At 51.8% G+C, this 15,520-nt stretch overlaps 1 protein-coding gene across 2 annotated transcripts; it reads right to left on the reverse strand.

The window, feature by feature from the left end:
• Positions 1–850: 850 nt before the first annotated feature.
• Positions 851–14,924, reverse strand: TBX3 (T-box transcription factor 3). Of its 2 annotated transcripts, XM_053928497.2 has the most exons (8): positions 13,277–14,924; positions 11,427–11,694; positions 10,455–10,514; positions 10,044–10,190; positions 7,984–8,060; positions 6,732–6,889; positions 4,669–5,360; positions 851–2,922 (listed from the first exon to the last, which is right to left on the reverse strand). In XM_053928497.2, exons 1-8 carry the CDS (start codon positions 13,663–13,665, stop codon positions 2,461–2,463), a joined length of 2,253 nt encoding a protein of 750 aa, XP_053784472.1. In that variant the 5' UTR covers positions 13,666–14,924; the 3' UTR covers positions 851–2,460. The 2 variants fall into 2 exon arrangements, with proteins under 2 accessions (XP_053784472.1, XP_053784473.1); XM_053928498.2 differs by lacking the exon at positions 10,455–10,514 and having other exon boundaries at positions 13,277–14,921.
• Positions 14,925–15,520: the final 596 nt, after the last annotated feature.

The following is a 15,520-nucleotide window of genomic DNA, read 5'->3' on the forward strand; positions in this document are numbered from 1 at the left end:
AAAGATAAATTGAACTTCAAAAGGCAACTCCTCAAACAGCCTGGAGGCTGGTTGGAGGGGAGAACTGGAGGAGGGTGTGGGCCTGCTGGGTGACTTTACCCTTGGAGGGGTTCAAATATGCGCCCTGGAATTACCTTTCCCATGCGGGGAGGCCGGGGGGGGGGGGGGGGGGCGGGGAACTGGCCTCCTCCCTCGGCCGCCAGAGCCAAGCCTGCGCGGAGCAAGCCGGGCTTTGCTTGCGCGACTTCGGGATGGGGCCTCGTTGGGGCGCCTGGGGTCAGCCTGGTTCAATCTGAGACCCCAGGGACGGCGAGGGGGACGTTCAGTCTGGTCCACTTCTCGTACGGCCTGGCTACCGCGGCCTGGCCAAGCCAGGGCTGGCCGCGAGGTTCTGCTAGGTTTGTTTTTTTCCTCCACACTGGTGCAGGGATATTTTTCACTTGGATTTCCCAGATCGAGGTGAAGAGGGAGAGGGACGCCAAAACGAAAACGTTCGCAGCCCTCCAACGTATTTGTGGTCGGGTTCGTGTGGAAAACACTGACTGAGGGAGAGGAACATTCTTTTTCCATTAACACTGAAGTATCTGAAATTGCTATCCTATCCAGTTCTAATCAGCCCCCTTCCGTCTCTCGTCTTGCTCCCTAATTTAAAGGCAAAGTAATTTCAGATTGAAGCGGCGCTCCCTTCGCGGAGTAAAGGACTTTTGTTTTTAGCTTTGTAACTTGAGTGACATCTCATTTTGGTTCAGTGGGGGCGGTCTTAATTACTTAAAGGCGAAGGGAAGGGAAGAGAGGAGGCCAGGAGAGAAAGACTGCAAAAGTTCCCTAAAGAAAGCACTGAAGGCCCAAAGACATTTCAATAAAAATTTATTGAAATTTCAATGATATTTTAAAGAGAGGGGGAAAAATACAGAAAACCAAAGAACTCATCAACAATTATAACACAAAATATACCTTCATGAGTTTTTGTCTTTAAACCAGCTCTCAGCACCTGACTTTTGAACTGTGAATATATCTCTACCGGCACCAATTCAAAACACCATCAATATTGAAGACAGTAGTCAATTCCACTTCGCTTTGAAGACAGACTAGCAAATACAAATACAAAAGAAAAATTAGAAAGCCAAACCACAGCCTCTGCAGTCCCCACCCCTCTGTCGCCAAGCCATCTCAGAACCACTCACAGGGGGTTACATTTTAAGAAATTTAAGGTGGAGCTGGGAAGTGGTACCACCTCCCCAGTTTTGGGTAAAATAGGCAATAACGCTTTTCCTCACTCTTGGACATTCAAAAAGAAAAAAAAAATTTTTTTTTTTTTGCAGACAACTCTTTTGCAAGTGTGTGGGTATTGGTGCAGAAAGTGTGTTTTCTCGTTTTAAAAGCGATCCCGTGACCTTGAACTCAAATCGACTACAGGGAAAACGGGCACACAGAACCTGACAGCCGCACTCCTATTTACATAGAGCTATGTACAATGTCAATAAATTAAAGTTTAATTTTCCGAGCATTCATATTCCACCTATGTACAAGAGTTATCAAATAATTACATAAATACTTTGCTAATAGTCTTGCTTCTTCTTTATTATTTTTTTAAAACCTTGTTATTGCATATACAGGAAAGAGAACTGCCAGAGAGAGACATGAGTCTTACTACAGAGCTTAGATAAAATAAACTCATTTTTTTTTTGTCTTCCCCACCCCCTTCCCTTTAATTCCCCCCCCTTGGGGTTGCCAATGAGAATTGGGGAAAAGGTGTGGGGCCATGTTCTTTTCTCTCTAAAAGCAAGCATTCAAACTGAAAAACCACAAATACATCACTGAACATGCAAGAAGAGACCTATAGTGGCTCTTTAAACATCACAAGAATATTAAAAAGACACAGATTTCCTTAATAGAGACTAAACAAGGCTGGCAGCAGCTGCCCCCCAGAAAACAATGCTGCTCAGGAATTTATTTAGAACTGATACGCAAGTCACTATAAAGTTTTTAATCTTCACAAACAGAATCATGTTAATGTATTCATTTGCCCCCGGTATTTTTTTTTAATTTTATTTGTTTTTGTTTCCACTTGACACGGCGAAGGAAAAATACATATAAATCTGCACTGGGGGAGAAGCCTTTCAACACATCCCCTTCCCCCTGGGCCTGGCTACCTTTTTCTTCCCAGGCTCCCCTCGCTGGGGGTGCTGTGCACAGACCTGTTTTAACTCCCACCCCCAACAACTCAATGCAACCGAGGTTTCTGAGCCCCCAGAATCTGAGCCAGATCCCGGATATATAACCACACCAAGAAGACAGGGCTTGTTTCTAGCACATTCTTCTCCAGGGAGTCCGGCACCCCTTCCCAGACAGGACTGCACGAAGCAGGGCTAACCCCGCTGCACGCCCGTCCTTTATTTTACAACCCACAAAGTGCACTGCAGACGTGACTGGAATGAAGAGACTTTTCTGGGGAGGGGCTTATGGGGACGCGCTGCGGGACCTGTCGGGCTTGGCTTCCAAGCCACTGACCAACCGCTGGATGCTCTGCAGTTCGCTGGTGGCCGCCTCTTTCTCGGGGCAGAGTTTGGGCGACAAGGACACGGAGCTGGAGGAGAGGGTGGAGGAGCGGCTGTTGAGTTCCGAGCCGGAGTCCACGGCCACCGAGGCCGGGCTGGCGGCCAGGGCCGCGGCTTTGACGTCCAGGGGCCCCGCGGCTGCCGCCATGGAGGGCAGGGCGGTGCTGAGCAGGCTGCTGCTGTCCGGGACCGGGACCGGGATGGAGTAGGGGCTGTAGCGCAGGCGCGGGCGCATGGTGTTCAGGTTGAGGAACGGGTGGCGGTGCACCGAGCTGGAGGCCGCTGCAGAGGAGGCGGCGGCGGCGGCGGCCATGTACGTGTAGGGGTAAGGGAACAGGCTTCCGAAAGGCGACATGGCCAGGCCCTGCGGACGAAAGAGAAACGCACGCAGGGAGTCAGCCAGAGTAGGGGCTGCCTGGTGGGGAGGAGCCAACCTCGTCTATTTCCCCCCAACCACCTCGGAACTTGAGGAAGTCACTGTTCTCTCTGAGCTGGGGTGGGGGGATTGGCGGGTGGCTGGTGGAGTTGGGGGAAGGGGAGGCACTCAGACCTATTTCTCTAGATCCAAATCTTAGCTGTGTCACCCTAAGTCGAGGTACTTCACTCCCTGTGCCTCAGCTTTCTCATACGAAAAAAGAACAACAGGGAAATATTAAATAATTCATACACTATTGGGAACTCTGTGGACATTAAATGAGCTAATGCCTTCAATATGCTACGTAGGGCGTCTGGCCAACCGGGCTGTTAGAGATCCTCGCATCAGGGGCAGCCCTGCACCTGTTCCATGGGGCACAGTCAGTCCACCCCGCAGTGGCGGCTGCGTTTGTGCCCAACAGAGGGCACGAATTATAAGACATAATTATTTTTCATTCTTGAACCCCTCTCGAACCCTTCCACTCCAGCCCTGGAAGTTGCACAAAGATCTCAAGCAAAAGGACATTGTGGGGGGGGGGGGGTTGCTATAACCAGAGACAAAGAAGTCTGCTGGCCTGATATGCTGGTGTTACAGGTAGAGAAACCGAAGGGGGGGGTTGCATAGGAAGTCAGCTAGGGAGTGGCAGAAGCAGAAAGTAAAATCTGGGAACCCGAACCTGGACCACTTCTCTGTCCCCTGCCCCGAGGTACCATTCGTCCTTGTTTGCCCATGCAGCCCCTTGCCCACATGTCACCGGCCCACCTATGACTCGGTTCCAGGAGGAACTAAAGGAGGGAATGGCAGGAACTGAGAAAGGCCAGAAACCAAGCCTTTTCTCAATCCCCTCCCCACCCCCCCAGAGGGAGGCCAGTCCTGCCTCTTGGCTCAGGGAAGGGAGACGAATGCGTTCAGACAAAACATGAGGCGAGGGCGTGCAGGAACCGTCACAGAACCTTTCACCGGTGCAGTGTTTCCAAGCGCCCGAGACTTCTCCCAGGCCGCCCCCAGCTGTCTGAGCCACACAGAGGCTGCCAGGCTGTCCCTCAACTCTGACATTCCCCACGTGTGCTCTGACCATTAACCCTTTGGGGGACAGGCTAGCCCGCTTGGGGTGGGGGCAGGGGAAAGCTTCCAGCTGGGAGAAAAGGCTCAGTTGCCATCCTGGGGGTGGTCACTTCCCCTCCCCAGGCCTCAGCCCCACTCTCGTTTCATTCCTGAGGGAGGACTGGCTATGAGACATTTAAAAGACATTTCAGCTCTGAAGCTAAAATCACAGACCCTAGAAGAGGCTCTGGAGTGAGCTCCACCACCTACGAGCTGTGTGACCTTGGGTAAGTTACTCAACATCTCTGGGCCTCATCTGTAGAGTGGAGGTGATACTAATACCCGGAAGTCAGGATAGACCAAATACTCAGAAGAGTGTTTGGTACAACAGAAGGCCTGTGTATAGCTATTATTACTACCTACCTACCCATTCTACTATAAACATCCCTTAACATAAAAAATATTTTAAGATTTTTTGGGGGGGCATGTAAGGTTACGATGAATCTAGAAGATAGACCCTGCACATAGGAATTAATCTTATTTGAAGTTACTAGACCAGGGGGGGCTGGGTGTCTCCTAACAAAAGGAAGGGAAAGTAGAGGGACTGCAGACAGGGCCGGGACAGGAGGCAGGAGGCAGGACAATAAATACCTGAGAGGCCAGGACGTGCTGCTGGAGGTGGAAGGGCAGAGTGGCCGCAGACGCCCCCGACAGTCCCTGTGCCGCGGCGGCGGAGGCCATGGCTGTGGAGGCCATGGCCGTGGACTCCAGGCCTGAGACGCCGGTGGAAGCCCCAGACACGGTGGCAAGCAGGGGCCCCATGCCGGCTGCCATGCTGGAGAAGGCGCCCCCCATGGCGAACTGGCTGGGGTGCAGGAAGAGCGGGTGCCCATTGAAGAACTGCTGGCCAGCCAGGCCCGGGGCAAAGCCGAGGCCGGGCAGGGGGCCTTGGCCCAGGTGCGCGGTGGCCGCGTCCGTCTGCACCGTGAGCGGCGCGAAGGCCTCTTTGGCCGGCAGAGCGCGCGCCTCCTCGGCCTTGGACGTGGCCGCGCCCTCTCGACCCGGGCTCCGGCGCTCCTCCGCGCCCAGGCCGCGGGTGCTGGACGAGATGGTGGCCGGGCTGTGGCGCGAGTCGGGCGACGCCTTGTCCAGACGCCCGCTGTCCCGGGGCCGGCCGCCGGGCTCTGCCGCAAAGAGGTGTGCCTTGACTGCAGGGCTGCCCTTGTCGCGGCTTGGCTCCTCCGACGTGGTGGTGGAGATTTTGGCCGCGTCGCAGGCCTCCGGCCCATGCTCCTCTTTGCTCTCGGCCTCGGCGTCGCTCTCACCCTCGCTAGGACACAGATCTGCCAAAAGAAAGGAACAAAAGCGAGGTGGAAGGGCTGGTCCAACCTGGGCCAGTGGAAGCCCATTCCCTAGTATGCATCTTGGCACGGCAGCTTATTAGCTGGGTACCACCCAGCAAGCCCCTTAACCTCTTTTGTGCCTCAGTTTTCTCATCTGCAAAACGGGAGTGATGATACTTCATAACTTTAGTGGAAAAACTCAATCAGCTAACATTGAATTTAAAAGGATTTAGATAAATCGGACCCCTCCCCCCATGGCCACCTCCCCCAAAATCGGTAATCGATTTTACCATTTTTTACAAGCATGGATTGAGCTCCTACTGTGTCAAGCCACCTTTACTCGCCTTTTGATTGCAAATTTACTTTTAAAAAGAAAAACTCACTCGCTGTGGGAACACCTAGTTACCATCCGGGCCTTTGTTCAGTGTGGGCGATCTGTACCTCCCACAGATTGGTGAATTCTCTCGGAAGGATTTGTGTGGAGAAAGCCCTGACACCTGGACTGGTTGGCAGTGGCAGCAATAAAGGCGCTGCCCAGAACACACACACTCAGGTGAGCCTCTGTGTTGCCCCCCTCTGTCCCCGCAGGCGGAGATGGGTGGTGGGCAGCCCCCTCTCTGCCCCCCAGACCACCAGAGATTCTTTTTCCTTCCACCACACCCTCTGTGGGTGTCCTACCAGGAAAAAAGGGAAAGGGATCTTATTTTATGTTTAAAGCTTAACTGGATCGAAGACATAAAGGACTTTCATTTTATTAAATGTAAAAAACAGGTTTCTTCCCCTTGCAAGAATGTGTGTGTCTTAACAAATAAACAGTTCTTTGCTCTTCAAACACAGGAAACTGACTGGGGATTTGAACCATCTCCTCCTCTCCCACCCCCTCCCCCCACTCCTGGACTGGGATCTCCCTTCTCACAGGTTGTTGCTCTATCATTGGAAGTTTTCTTGGTCATCTTCCCTGTTTCCTTATTGTAGGTGGCAGGGAACCCCTGGCCTCCCACTGTGGTTGCCCCCAAGCCCAACAATTTTACTCTTGAGTTCAAAGATGGCAAAAAGTCAGCAGTTGTTGGGGGAGAGAGAGAGAGGGAGGAGTACTCCAGTACTGTTTTCTAAGCTGCCCCACCAAGAAAGACACTGCCCTTCCTGCAGACTAAGGTTTGAGGGGAGGGGTTCTAAGCACTCCTTATAGTAGCTCAGGAAGGGGGACACACCTGACCACCCATTTGGAACGTTGGTTCCTCCTTATGGACTTCTAGAAGGCTCTGCAGCTTCTGAAGGGCAGGTAAGCTTCCTGGTGCATGCCCCAACCCCCAGCTCCTCCAGGCCTCCAAGCCCTGGAGTCCCACAGGCAAGGTGCCCAGGCTTACTTACCTTTGAGGTTGGATGTCCCAACGGTGGAGACGGCTGGGGAGGAGGACTGAGCGAAGCAGCTGAAGGCTGCCTGTTCGCTGGAGGACTCATCAGAGGTGCCATTGTCCTTTTTGTGTCTGTCGTCAAACACCCTCATGGACTGTAGGGTGAGCTGTTTTCTGCAGCAGAAGCCCACCCCTAAGGTTAGAGAATAGAACCTACACCCTCCCCTGCCCCCCCCCCCCGTGTGTCTCCCACGGTTCAAGGAGCGCACACACCCCTCTCCTGCCTGCGCCCACAGACAACAGTTCTGAAACCTGCTTGCCCCCAGGGACAGCCACACAGGCCCATGCGTTTTTCTTGACATTGCAACGGGACTGAAGATTGTGGCGCAATGGTGTTGGGAAGAAGAAAGCTTAGGTTGCATTTATTCAAGATCAGGGCTTTATTCGGGCAAGGGCAGGGGCTTGGGCTGTGAAGTTTGGTTGAAAAGCAAAAAGCAAGAGGGGAGGCTGGAGCTGGCCAGAGACGGGGACAGCCGGCCTGACAGAGGGAGGGGCACCGGGGACCCAACGCGTGGCACACAGCCCCCTGGTTGCTGAGATGGGGAGGAAGCGGTTACTTCTTGGTGCACTTTTCTGTGATCGGTTCACCAGCACACTCACTGGAGGGGGAAAATTCTATTTAGATGTTAGCAATTATTTTTTCATGCCTGCCCCTCCCTCTGGGGACAGATGAAAAATCTGGGTTGATGTGCTGGATTTCAGAAATTCTTTGAAAGTGGTGGGGGAGGGGAGACTTTCCTTCCTCTACTACCCAGCTGTCTGCTTGGTGCAAAATGACCCATGTGCCCGTGAAGGAGGGGCCACAGAGTTCTCCAGGGGCCTCAGCTCCGTCTGGTGGTATTTGCAAGACGAGATTGCAAAAATTCCAAAGCATTTTGTGAATGGCTTAGTTCCTTCCTGGGACCTGCCTAGGAGTCACTTCAATTAATTAGGAATTAATAAGCATCTGTATATAATGGATTATCCCTGATGCTTTTCTTCCAGAGAGAACCATGGTGTGGCCTAGTGAATTTCCTTTAAGGGGACATGGAGGCGGGAAATAAATAGTGCGCTGAACTCAGCAAGCACATGGCGGAGGAGAGTCAATGAGCCCCCCTCCCCTCCCCTCCTCAATGTAAGTGCCTGCATCCCACCGGGGAGGCCTGGGGCCCCTAGCAAAGTGATTTTTTCTAAATTATCTGAGAAACAAATAATCCTCTCAAGCTCACCTTTTTTCTCTCCTGCCATTTCCAGTGTCCCGGAATCCTTTCGCAAAAGGGTTGTTGTCTATTTTTAACTGAGTTATCTAGAAGGAGGGCACACAAGCAAGCAAGACACATTGGCATCCTTTTCTAAAATGTTCTGGGAGTGTTTCCCCCAACTTAGCAGTTGACTAGCAATCTGACTTAGCAGACGTCACTGGGATGTGCCAGGGTAAAGAGAAAGGGAGAGGAGGTGATAGCAGAAGTTTGGAGGGGCCTGAGATAAAAATCACAGGAAACTGGACCACGGCTTTCATCTCCCACAGAAGCCAAAGCAGGGTTCCAGGCTGAAATGACCCTGCCTGGGAAATGCCTCATTCTCTTCTCCGGGCAGCCGACAGCTTGGGCTTAGAGATGGAAAAAAGTTGTCACAACTGTCAAAAGGGACAACCTGTGGGCCTTAAAAATATGCTTGCATTTTGCCTTTTTTTTTTCTTTAATATTGTGCAATTAATCATAAAATACATTGTGGCACTTTTTTTTTTTGACCCCAAACACAACACACACACACACACTTGAACCTTTTTCTGTGAATCTGATAAAATAATTTATGGGGTTTTGATATCCTTGTGCTAGAGTAGGTTTGATTTTTCTTTTTTTTTTTTTTTTTTTTTTTTTTGCTGGGTGGGGTGGGTGCTTGAGGATTGTAATCTTGACAATTACAGATTTAAAAGGACCGAATGGCCACTGGAAACATTTGTTTGCATTTATGTGCTTCTGCCACCACCATTAGGTAAAGAAGGCCCGTGGCCTCTTGGTCTAATCAAAAATCCTACAATTTATAATTTCAGTAACAATTTAAAGATACACGGGATTCTGGGGCTAGAGGGAGCATGCATTCTACCGACTATGTTGTTGTACTATGTAATCTCTCAAATCCCTTCCCTTGGGGGGGGATGGGAAATAATATTACAGAGGTCCCTAGAGGAAGAAAAGGGCCCCCTGGCTGGATTCTCGTTCTTGGACTAAATCCCGGCGCGCTAGACTTGCAGAGACAGTGGGTCACGACACCTTGTCTCCAGACTAAGGAAACATACCTGAAACCCCCTCATCCTCCAGCCACAGAGGACCCACCTACAGGGACAGTGAATTCAACATGAAGAGTGTTGTCCTGTGAGTGGCATTCACTAAGGTCTGGGGTTCAGAAGTTAAAGAACAGGGGTCCTCCGTTGCCATCCCCCACCCCCATAACTGCCTGCTAGTAGCCAAGCTGTGACTGGTGAATCAGCAGCAAGTGTCACTTTGTGTCTCTGTGCTTCTTCGTGCCCATGACCTTCAGGCCACCATAACTTTACATACCAGGTGCTGCCTGCTGTTCCATTTGGGGACACTCCTAATCCCCGGCCTCAGGCCCAAGGGAGAAAAAAAAAAGAAAAACTTCAAATGAAGTGGTGACTTTGGTCACCTCCTCTCAGAAGCCTCAGACAACTCAATTAGCATGACCCTGTGATCAGAGTAGGTTTTTCCAACCACACACACACACACCATAAAAAACACAACGGCATAAAAGGTAATAAAAACCAGACCAGCTAGCTACTCGCAATTTCTGGCTAAGGGAGAAATGCTGATCTCCACTGGGATTCTCCTCCCAGGATCCCCCACGGCTTTTGCCTTAAATTGTTAGCTGGTTCCTTTGGAACCTGATTTCTGGATCCTTCTTCCTGAAGGGGAAGAGAGTAAACCTGGAAACCAACGGGAGAAAGCCCGGAGGTCAGGGGTGGGGGTGGGGCGGGCGGCCTCAGAGATAGTGGTTATTATAGGAGATTCTCACTGGCAAAGTTAGTTTGGTATTTTTTCACTCAGCATTGAAATCCCAGCTGGTCAAGTTCTTTTTCTTTTTTTTTTTCTTCTGCCTCTACAATGTGCCAGCGCCCCTTCTCCCCAAAGCTCGGCTGACTGTCAAATCACAGAAGAAAACTCAAGACCCCTCCATCTCCCCATTCTCTTGTGACTTTCTCACCCTCATGCAAAGCAGCTTAAAGGACAAGAGACGTTAAGGAGGGGGAGGGAAATGCGTCTTTGATCACCTTATCATTCTGGTAGGCTGTCACAGCGATGAATTCGGTTTCGGGGAACAAGTACGTCCGAAATGTACTATATGGAAGTTTCAGGATGTCGTTGGCTCTCACGATATGAAATCGGGGCTGGTATTTGTGCATGGAGTTCAGTATAGTCTGCAGGGGCAGGGGGAGGAGAGACACACAGCAAAAAGGGATTTAGCGGGACAAACAGGATCTTATGAGCCCTGCCGGGCTGACAGCTACCCCACGGGAGGGTACCACGCCTGTACCGAGCCCACCTCCAGAGAGCACCTCTTTGGGTACTTTGTCATTCCACCAACGTTATCGTCCGCAGAATCCAAATTGCTCGGCCATTTCCAAAGGGTGCCCCCCACCCTCACCAGCTCAGGTTCTTTGGAACCTTGAACCCTAGCCTACCTGAGTACCAAAACTATAATTCCCCTGCCACGTTGCGTGATCACTTGGGAAGGCCAAAGTCTTAAAAGATAGAAAAAAACATGCATTTTAATTTACAAAATGATTCAGTCCTTTAAGCGTCCACTAATTGACGAGCCCAATCCACTTAAAGCCTTGAAAGGCTGAACTCTAGAGAGGAATATTTATGCCTTAATCACATCAAGGACTTCAAATGCAATTCCTGCCCGCTGAAGAAATTTCCGCGCCCTTCGCCTCTTCCTGGGCCTAATCTTTCTGCTTATTCCTCGCTTATCACTGTTTATTTTATTGAAATGTTGGGGAGGGTAGGGGTTGGGGGCAAAAGGTGCTGTGCTGACTTTTTACAAGCAACCTAAGTCTTCTGAAAGTTTCAAAGTATGCTCCCTCTGAATATATGTATATATGCATTCCCCAAACACACGATTTTTACACCGCAAATCTGTCTTGTTTCTAGTACAGCTGACTTTCTCCTAAGCCCGATTCTTTTTTGCATAAAAGAAAACGTGTTTCCCAAAACGGAATCACACCCTTTAACCAATGTAGTGGAGGCTTCGACCCCTAACACTCCGCCGAGAAATACTGTGGGTGATTTCAAAAGACAAGACTACCTGAAAACCTTGATGAACACATCATTTTAAAATTGAGTTTAGAGCTTAACGACTGGTGTTGAACTTCACTGTCAAGTCGGGCATTTCCCAGGACCTAGAATCGCCCCAGAAGAGGAGCCGGTAGGTACCTTTCTTTTAGAAAGGCCAGGCCTCCCTTTCTCCGAAGAGAAACACCCCCGACTCTGACTCCTGCAGCTCTGTGGCAGATCAAACTACTAAGTTGGCCACCCAAAAAGAAGAGAGAAGTTTGAGCAGAAACTCACGAATTTTACAAGGTATGGGGAGCATGGGCCCTAGCTAGAGTGAAGAAAGGTAACATTTTACTGAAAGGAGCTGTGAAACTTACAAATCCATGCTTGTCCGAAATGTTGTTGGTGAGTTTCAGTTTGTGGAAAGTGACAACTTTGGACATCCACTGTTCCCCGGTAGCCGGGCTGTCAGGGTGAATATACATTCTCTTTGGCATTTCAGGGTCAGCCTTACCCGCCACCATCCACCGAGAATTGTGAAATTTATATCGACAGTCATCGGCAGCTATAATGTCCATCAACAAAATATATTTGGCTTTTTTATCCAGCCCAGAACATCTTACTTTAAATGGGGGAAACATTCGCCTGCAATGAGAGAGAAGGGAAAAAGAAAAATAAATAAATAAGTCGCCTAGAATCTTGGGTTTGATACTCTGTTTGGCCTAAAATACTTAAATCAAATGTAAAATGTACGGATGAACGTATAGGGTTCAGAGTACAGCAGCTGGGCGTAAAATTGTTTTCTACCACAGCAGAAGGATTAAATAGGCTGAATTTCTCTTCCAATGTCCCAAGATTCCAAACAAGGGAATTATAACACTGCATTTCTCTACAGGACCTGCAAATGTCTGTTTATATTTTTCTGTCTCGTGTGCCTTTATAGATTGCCCTCTTTCGAGAGAAACTCTTGTCATGCCTCTTCCTGTGGGCGTGTAGTTCTCAACCGCTTGGGGTAGGATTTTTAAAGTGCGGTCAGTTAAAGCTAGAAATTTCCACCACCCGTCGATGAGAAAATGTTTAACTCATCAAGGAAATGAACGTCCAGTTTATTCTGAAGCAATCCCGCTGCTGGCGAAAAATGAAACTGGACTTCGGTGCGTTCTTAAAACCCATTTTGTAGCGTGAAGTGGACTCCCAGGCCTGATAACCAGCCTGCCGGGGAGCGGCTCACCACGTTCCCCAGTCCCTAACTGCAAGACCGGGTCACCGAGTCCGTTCGTTCCCACCAGTGCTGGCTCTGCTCCCGACTTCAAGGAAGCACTGTGCTGTGCAAACGGCTAAATGTCTCCTGGGTCTGAGGAATTTTATGCCCAACTTTGGCCTCATGCTGCTTGAAAAGACACGGAAAGCTGAAGACACCAAGAGCAGCATTTTATTTTTATTCTTTCGACTTTATGCCTTGATAGACTCCAGTGCCATTTAAAAAAATAAAGAACCCGTGATTTTTTAAGTGACAGGCAAATTTTGGTCAGGCATGGACCTCTCTGGTTCAGAGTATTCACACATAAAACAGAAGCAAGTCTCTAGGTCTCCCCACAGGTCTCTTGGGTCTGCAAATATAATCTTAATTATCCCCAAATCGCACCCTGAACTCTCCCTTGGATTACGGACACTGGAAGGGGTCTGGACACACAAACCCAGCTGCCCTTCAATTCCTCCCTGACCCTGGCAGCAGCGGGCTCAGGCCCCCTCCACAACCACAGGCCAGCCTGGAGGCCGGAAAGGGCCAGAGGAGCTGGTGCCAGGCCTCTTGCTACCACACAAAAGAAAGGGGCTTTAAGTTTTCCCCCCTGAGCACAAAATGAAAGACAAAAACACAACAGCAGCAAAAGCATAAGTGTGTGTGTCTCCCACAGGTCTGAGCCGTGAAACTCCCTGCAGGCGGACGGTGTTCTTTCTCGCTGCAGAGACGTCTGAACTCTGCTGAAAAAATTCCATCTATCCAGGCTGCAGACTTGGCCAGGAAAACCCCCGTCTGCAGACACCCAGGTAAGCTGAAATTTCCTCCCAGGGGGGCAGGCCCGGGAGTCTCTGCACAGTTCCAGGGGAACGAAAGTTTCTCGGAAGCCAAATTTACTGACAGACCGACTGTCTGGGAGGAGAGAGAGAGAGAAAGGGAGGGAAAGCCCTTGGAGAGTTTGGGGAACGGGGCCCTCTGCTTGCTTACCTTCCGGACTTGGTAATGACCATCTCGGTTCCCCGCTTGTGGAACTGATCCCAAAGTTCTTTGGCCTCGAGGTGCACCTTGGGGTCATCCTCCACCTCTTCTTCGGGCTCCATAGTCTTCAGAGGCCTCAGATGCGCCTGGGGCCCCAGAGATGAGAAAGGGATGCCGGTTTCGGCGGCTCCCACCAATTGATCCATGATCGGCTTGGCCAGGGCGCCCGGCAGCGAGAGCGCCGCCGCGCCGTTGGGAGGCAGAGTCAGCGCGGGGAAGAAAGGCGGCTGGTGACCCAGAACCGCGCTCATGGCGAAGTCCGGCGCCCGGTGAGGTAGGAACGGATGGTAGGCCATGCTTGTCCCAGGAATGACCGGATCTCTCATGGAGAGGCTCATCCACTCCAGGCGGGGCGCTGGGCTCCAGCCGGGGACAAGTCCGCAGCTGCTGTTTTGCTTTGTTTTTGTTTTTTTAACAGCAGCGCATAGTTTAAAAAGAAAAAAGAAAAAAAAAGAGAAAAATCACAACTACAGCACCTCAAAGGGAGAGGGAGTAAGTGTCTTTTGGGGAGAATGCCGCTTTTAAAGAGGGCAAGGCGAGCAATCGGGAGACATAGTCGCTGGGGTGACTGTTCTTGTGCCTTGCGTTTTTAAAAAGCCGCTCCTGCAAGTCGGTTTCAGAGGCGAGGGGAGCGAGGAGGCTCTCGACTCGCGCCCGAGCCCCGCCGCTCTGCTCGAAATGGACACTCCGGCCCTGGGTCCCAGGAACCGCGCCCCAGCCCCTAGTTCTTTGTTGCAACTGCGAACGGTTCTCTTAGGAGACTTTTTACCTTTTCTTCTCCTTCTTCTTCCCCCGCCCCCCTATCTCTCTTCCTCTCCCTCTTTCTCGCAGGAGGCGCCTGCAATTGCGCTGGTACCGGCTGGAACCGCCGGCGAGAGAGCGGAAAAAGTCTCTCTCCTTTAAAAAAAAAAAAAATCTCTGATTTAAGCCCTCTTCTAACAGCGCTATCACAACTTGAACTGCACACTGGCTTCCGTTCGCCTCCGCCTCCTGCCTCCGCTCCGAGCCTCCGGAGGGTGTCTGGGTTCCAGTCCGAGTCCGCTGTGCTCTTCGCTCGCGCCTGTCGTCTTCCGTGTCCAAAAACGTGAGCAATTTCGCTTCCTAAATCTGCGATCAGACGCGCAGGGCAGAGAGGATGGAGGGGAGAAATGGAAAAGGAGGGCGAGAGAGAGAGAAAGAGAGAGACGGAGTGGGAGAGGGAGCGCGAGGAGAGGGAGGGAGCGAGCCAGCCAGCCGGAGCTGCTCGCCACCCTCCTCCGCCTCTAGAATTCCCCGGGCGTCTGCTCGGCGGCTCTAGAAGGTCGGGCTCTGCTCTGGGCTGCGGGGAGCCGGGGGCCTCTTGATTGGCTCTTTGACGCTTTCGGACCAATTGTGTTGCTGCATAGGCGTGGTTTTCACAGGTCGAGTGCTGGGGGGATAGAGCCGAGTTATAAAAAGAAGGTGTCGGAAACTGTAACGTCGCAGCGCCGCATCGGTACTACTGCCTGTCCTGTGAATATGTCAACATGATCAGAGGGAGGGCGGGCGCCACCGAGGAGCGCGCGCACTGAGTCGCCTCTAGGTGGCTTATCGAGAGATCGCCACAGCCCTAGAGCTTGCTGGCTTGCTCTCGCTCAGCCCAAGTCTGAAATGCCTCAGTCATCCAACCCGAGATCGAGGGAGGAGGCAGGGCCAGGCAGGAAGGGGAGGGAGGAGGGAGCGAGCGAGCTGGGCCAGGAAGGCGGAGAGAGCGCCGGGCGCCGGGAAGGGGCGCTCGCCTCTCGCGCGCTCGGCTCGCCAAGCCTCTCCGCCGCCGCGGCCTTTTCTCTCTCGTTCACTCTCTTAATAACCAGCCCCCGGCGAGCCAGGCGGACGGGTGAGCCTCCTGCGAGCAGCCGTTCGGCCGCTGAGCGCAACAAAAGCCTGGCAGTCGCGGGGAGGCGAGCGTCCAGACTCTGGGCTTGCGCGCTTTCCAGCCCCACGTGGAGCCAAGCTCCGCCCGGCCGCCGCTCCAGGGCTCCCGAGCTCGGGTGTCTCTGGTTGCCCGTCTCCCCTGCGTGTGGGCTCGCGGACTCACGAGCACATGGGTGCGGCCAGATCTCACACACACGTGCGGGGCTCCTTCTTCACCGTGGCCCACCGGAACCCGGGTGCGGAGACCCAAACACCCCCAGCACCTCAGTACGCAAACACTCGCCAGCACACTGAGACCAC

Source organism: Desmodus rotundus, chromosome 7, assembly GCF_022682495.2.
Source record: "Desmodus rotundus isolate HL8 chromosome 7, HLdesRot8A.1, whole genome shotgun sequence".
NCBI classification, from domain to species: Eukaryota; Metazoa; Chordata; class Mammalia; order Chiroptera; family Phyllostomidae; genus Desmodus; species Desmodus rotundus.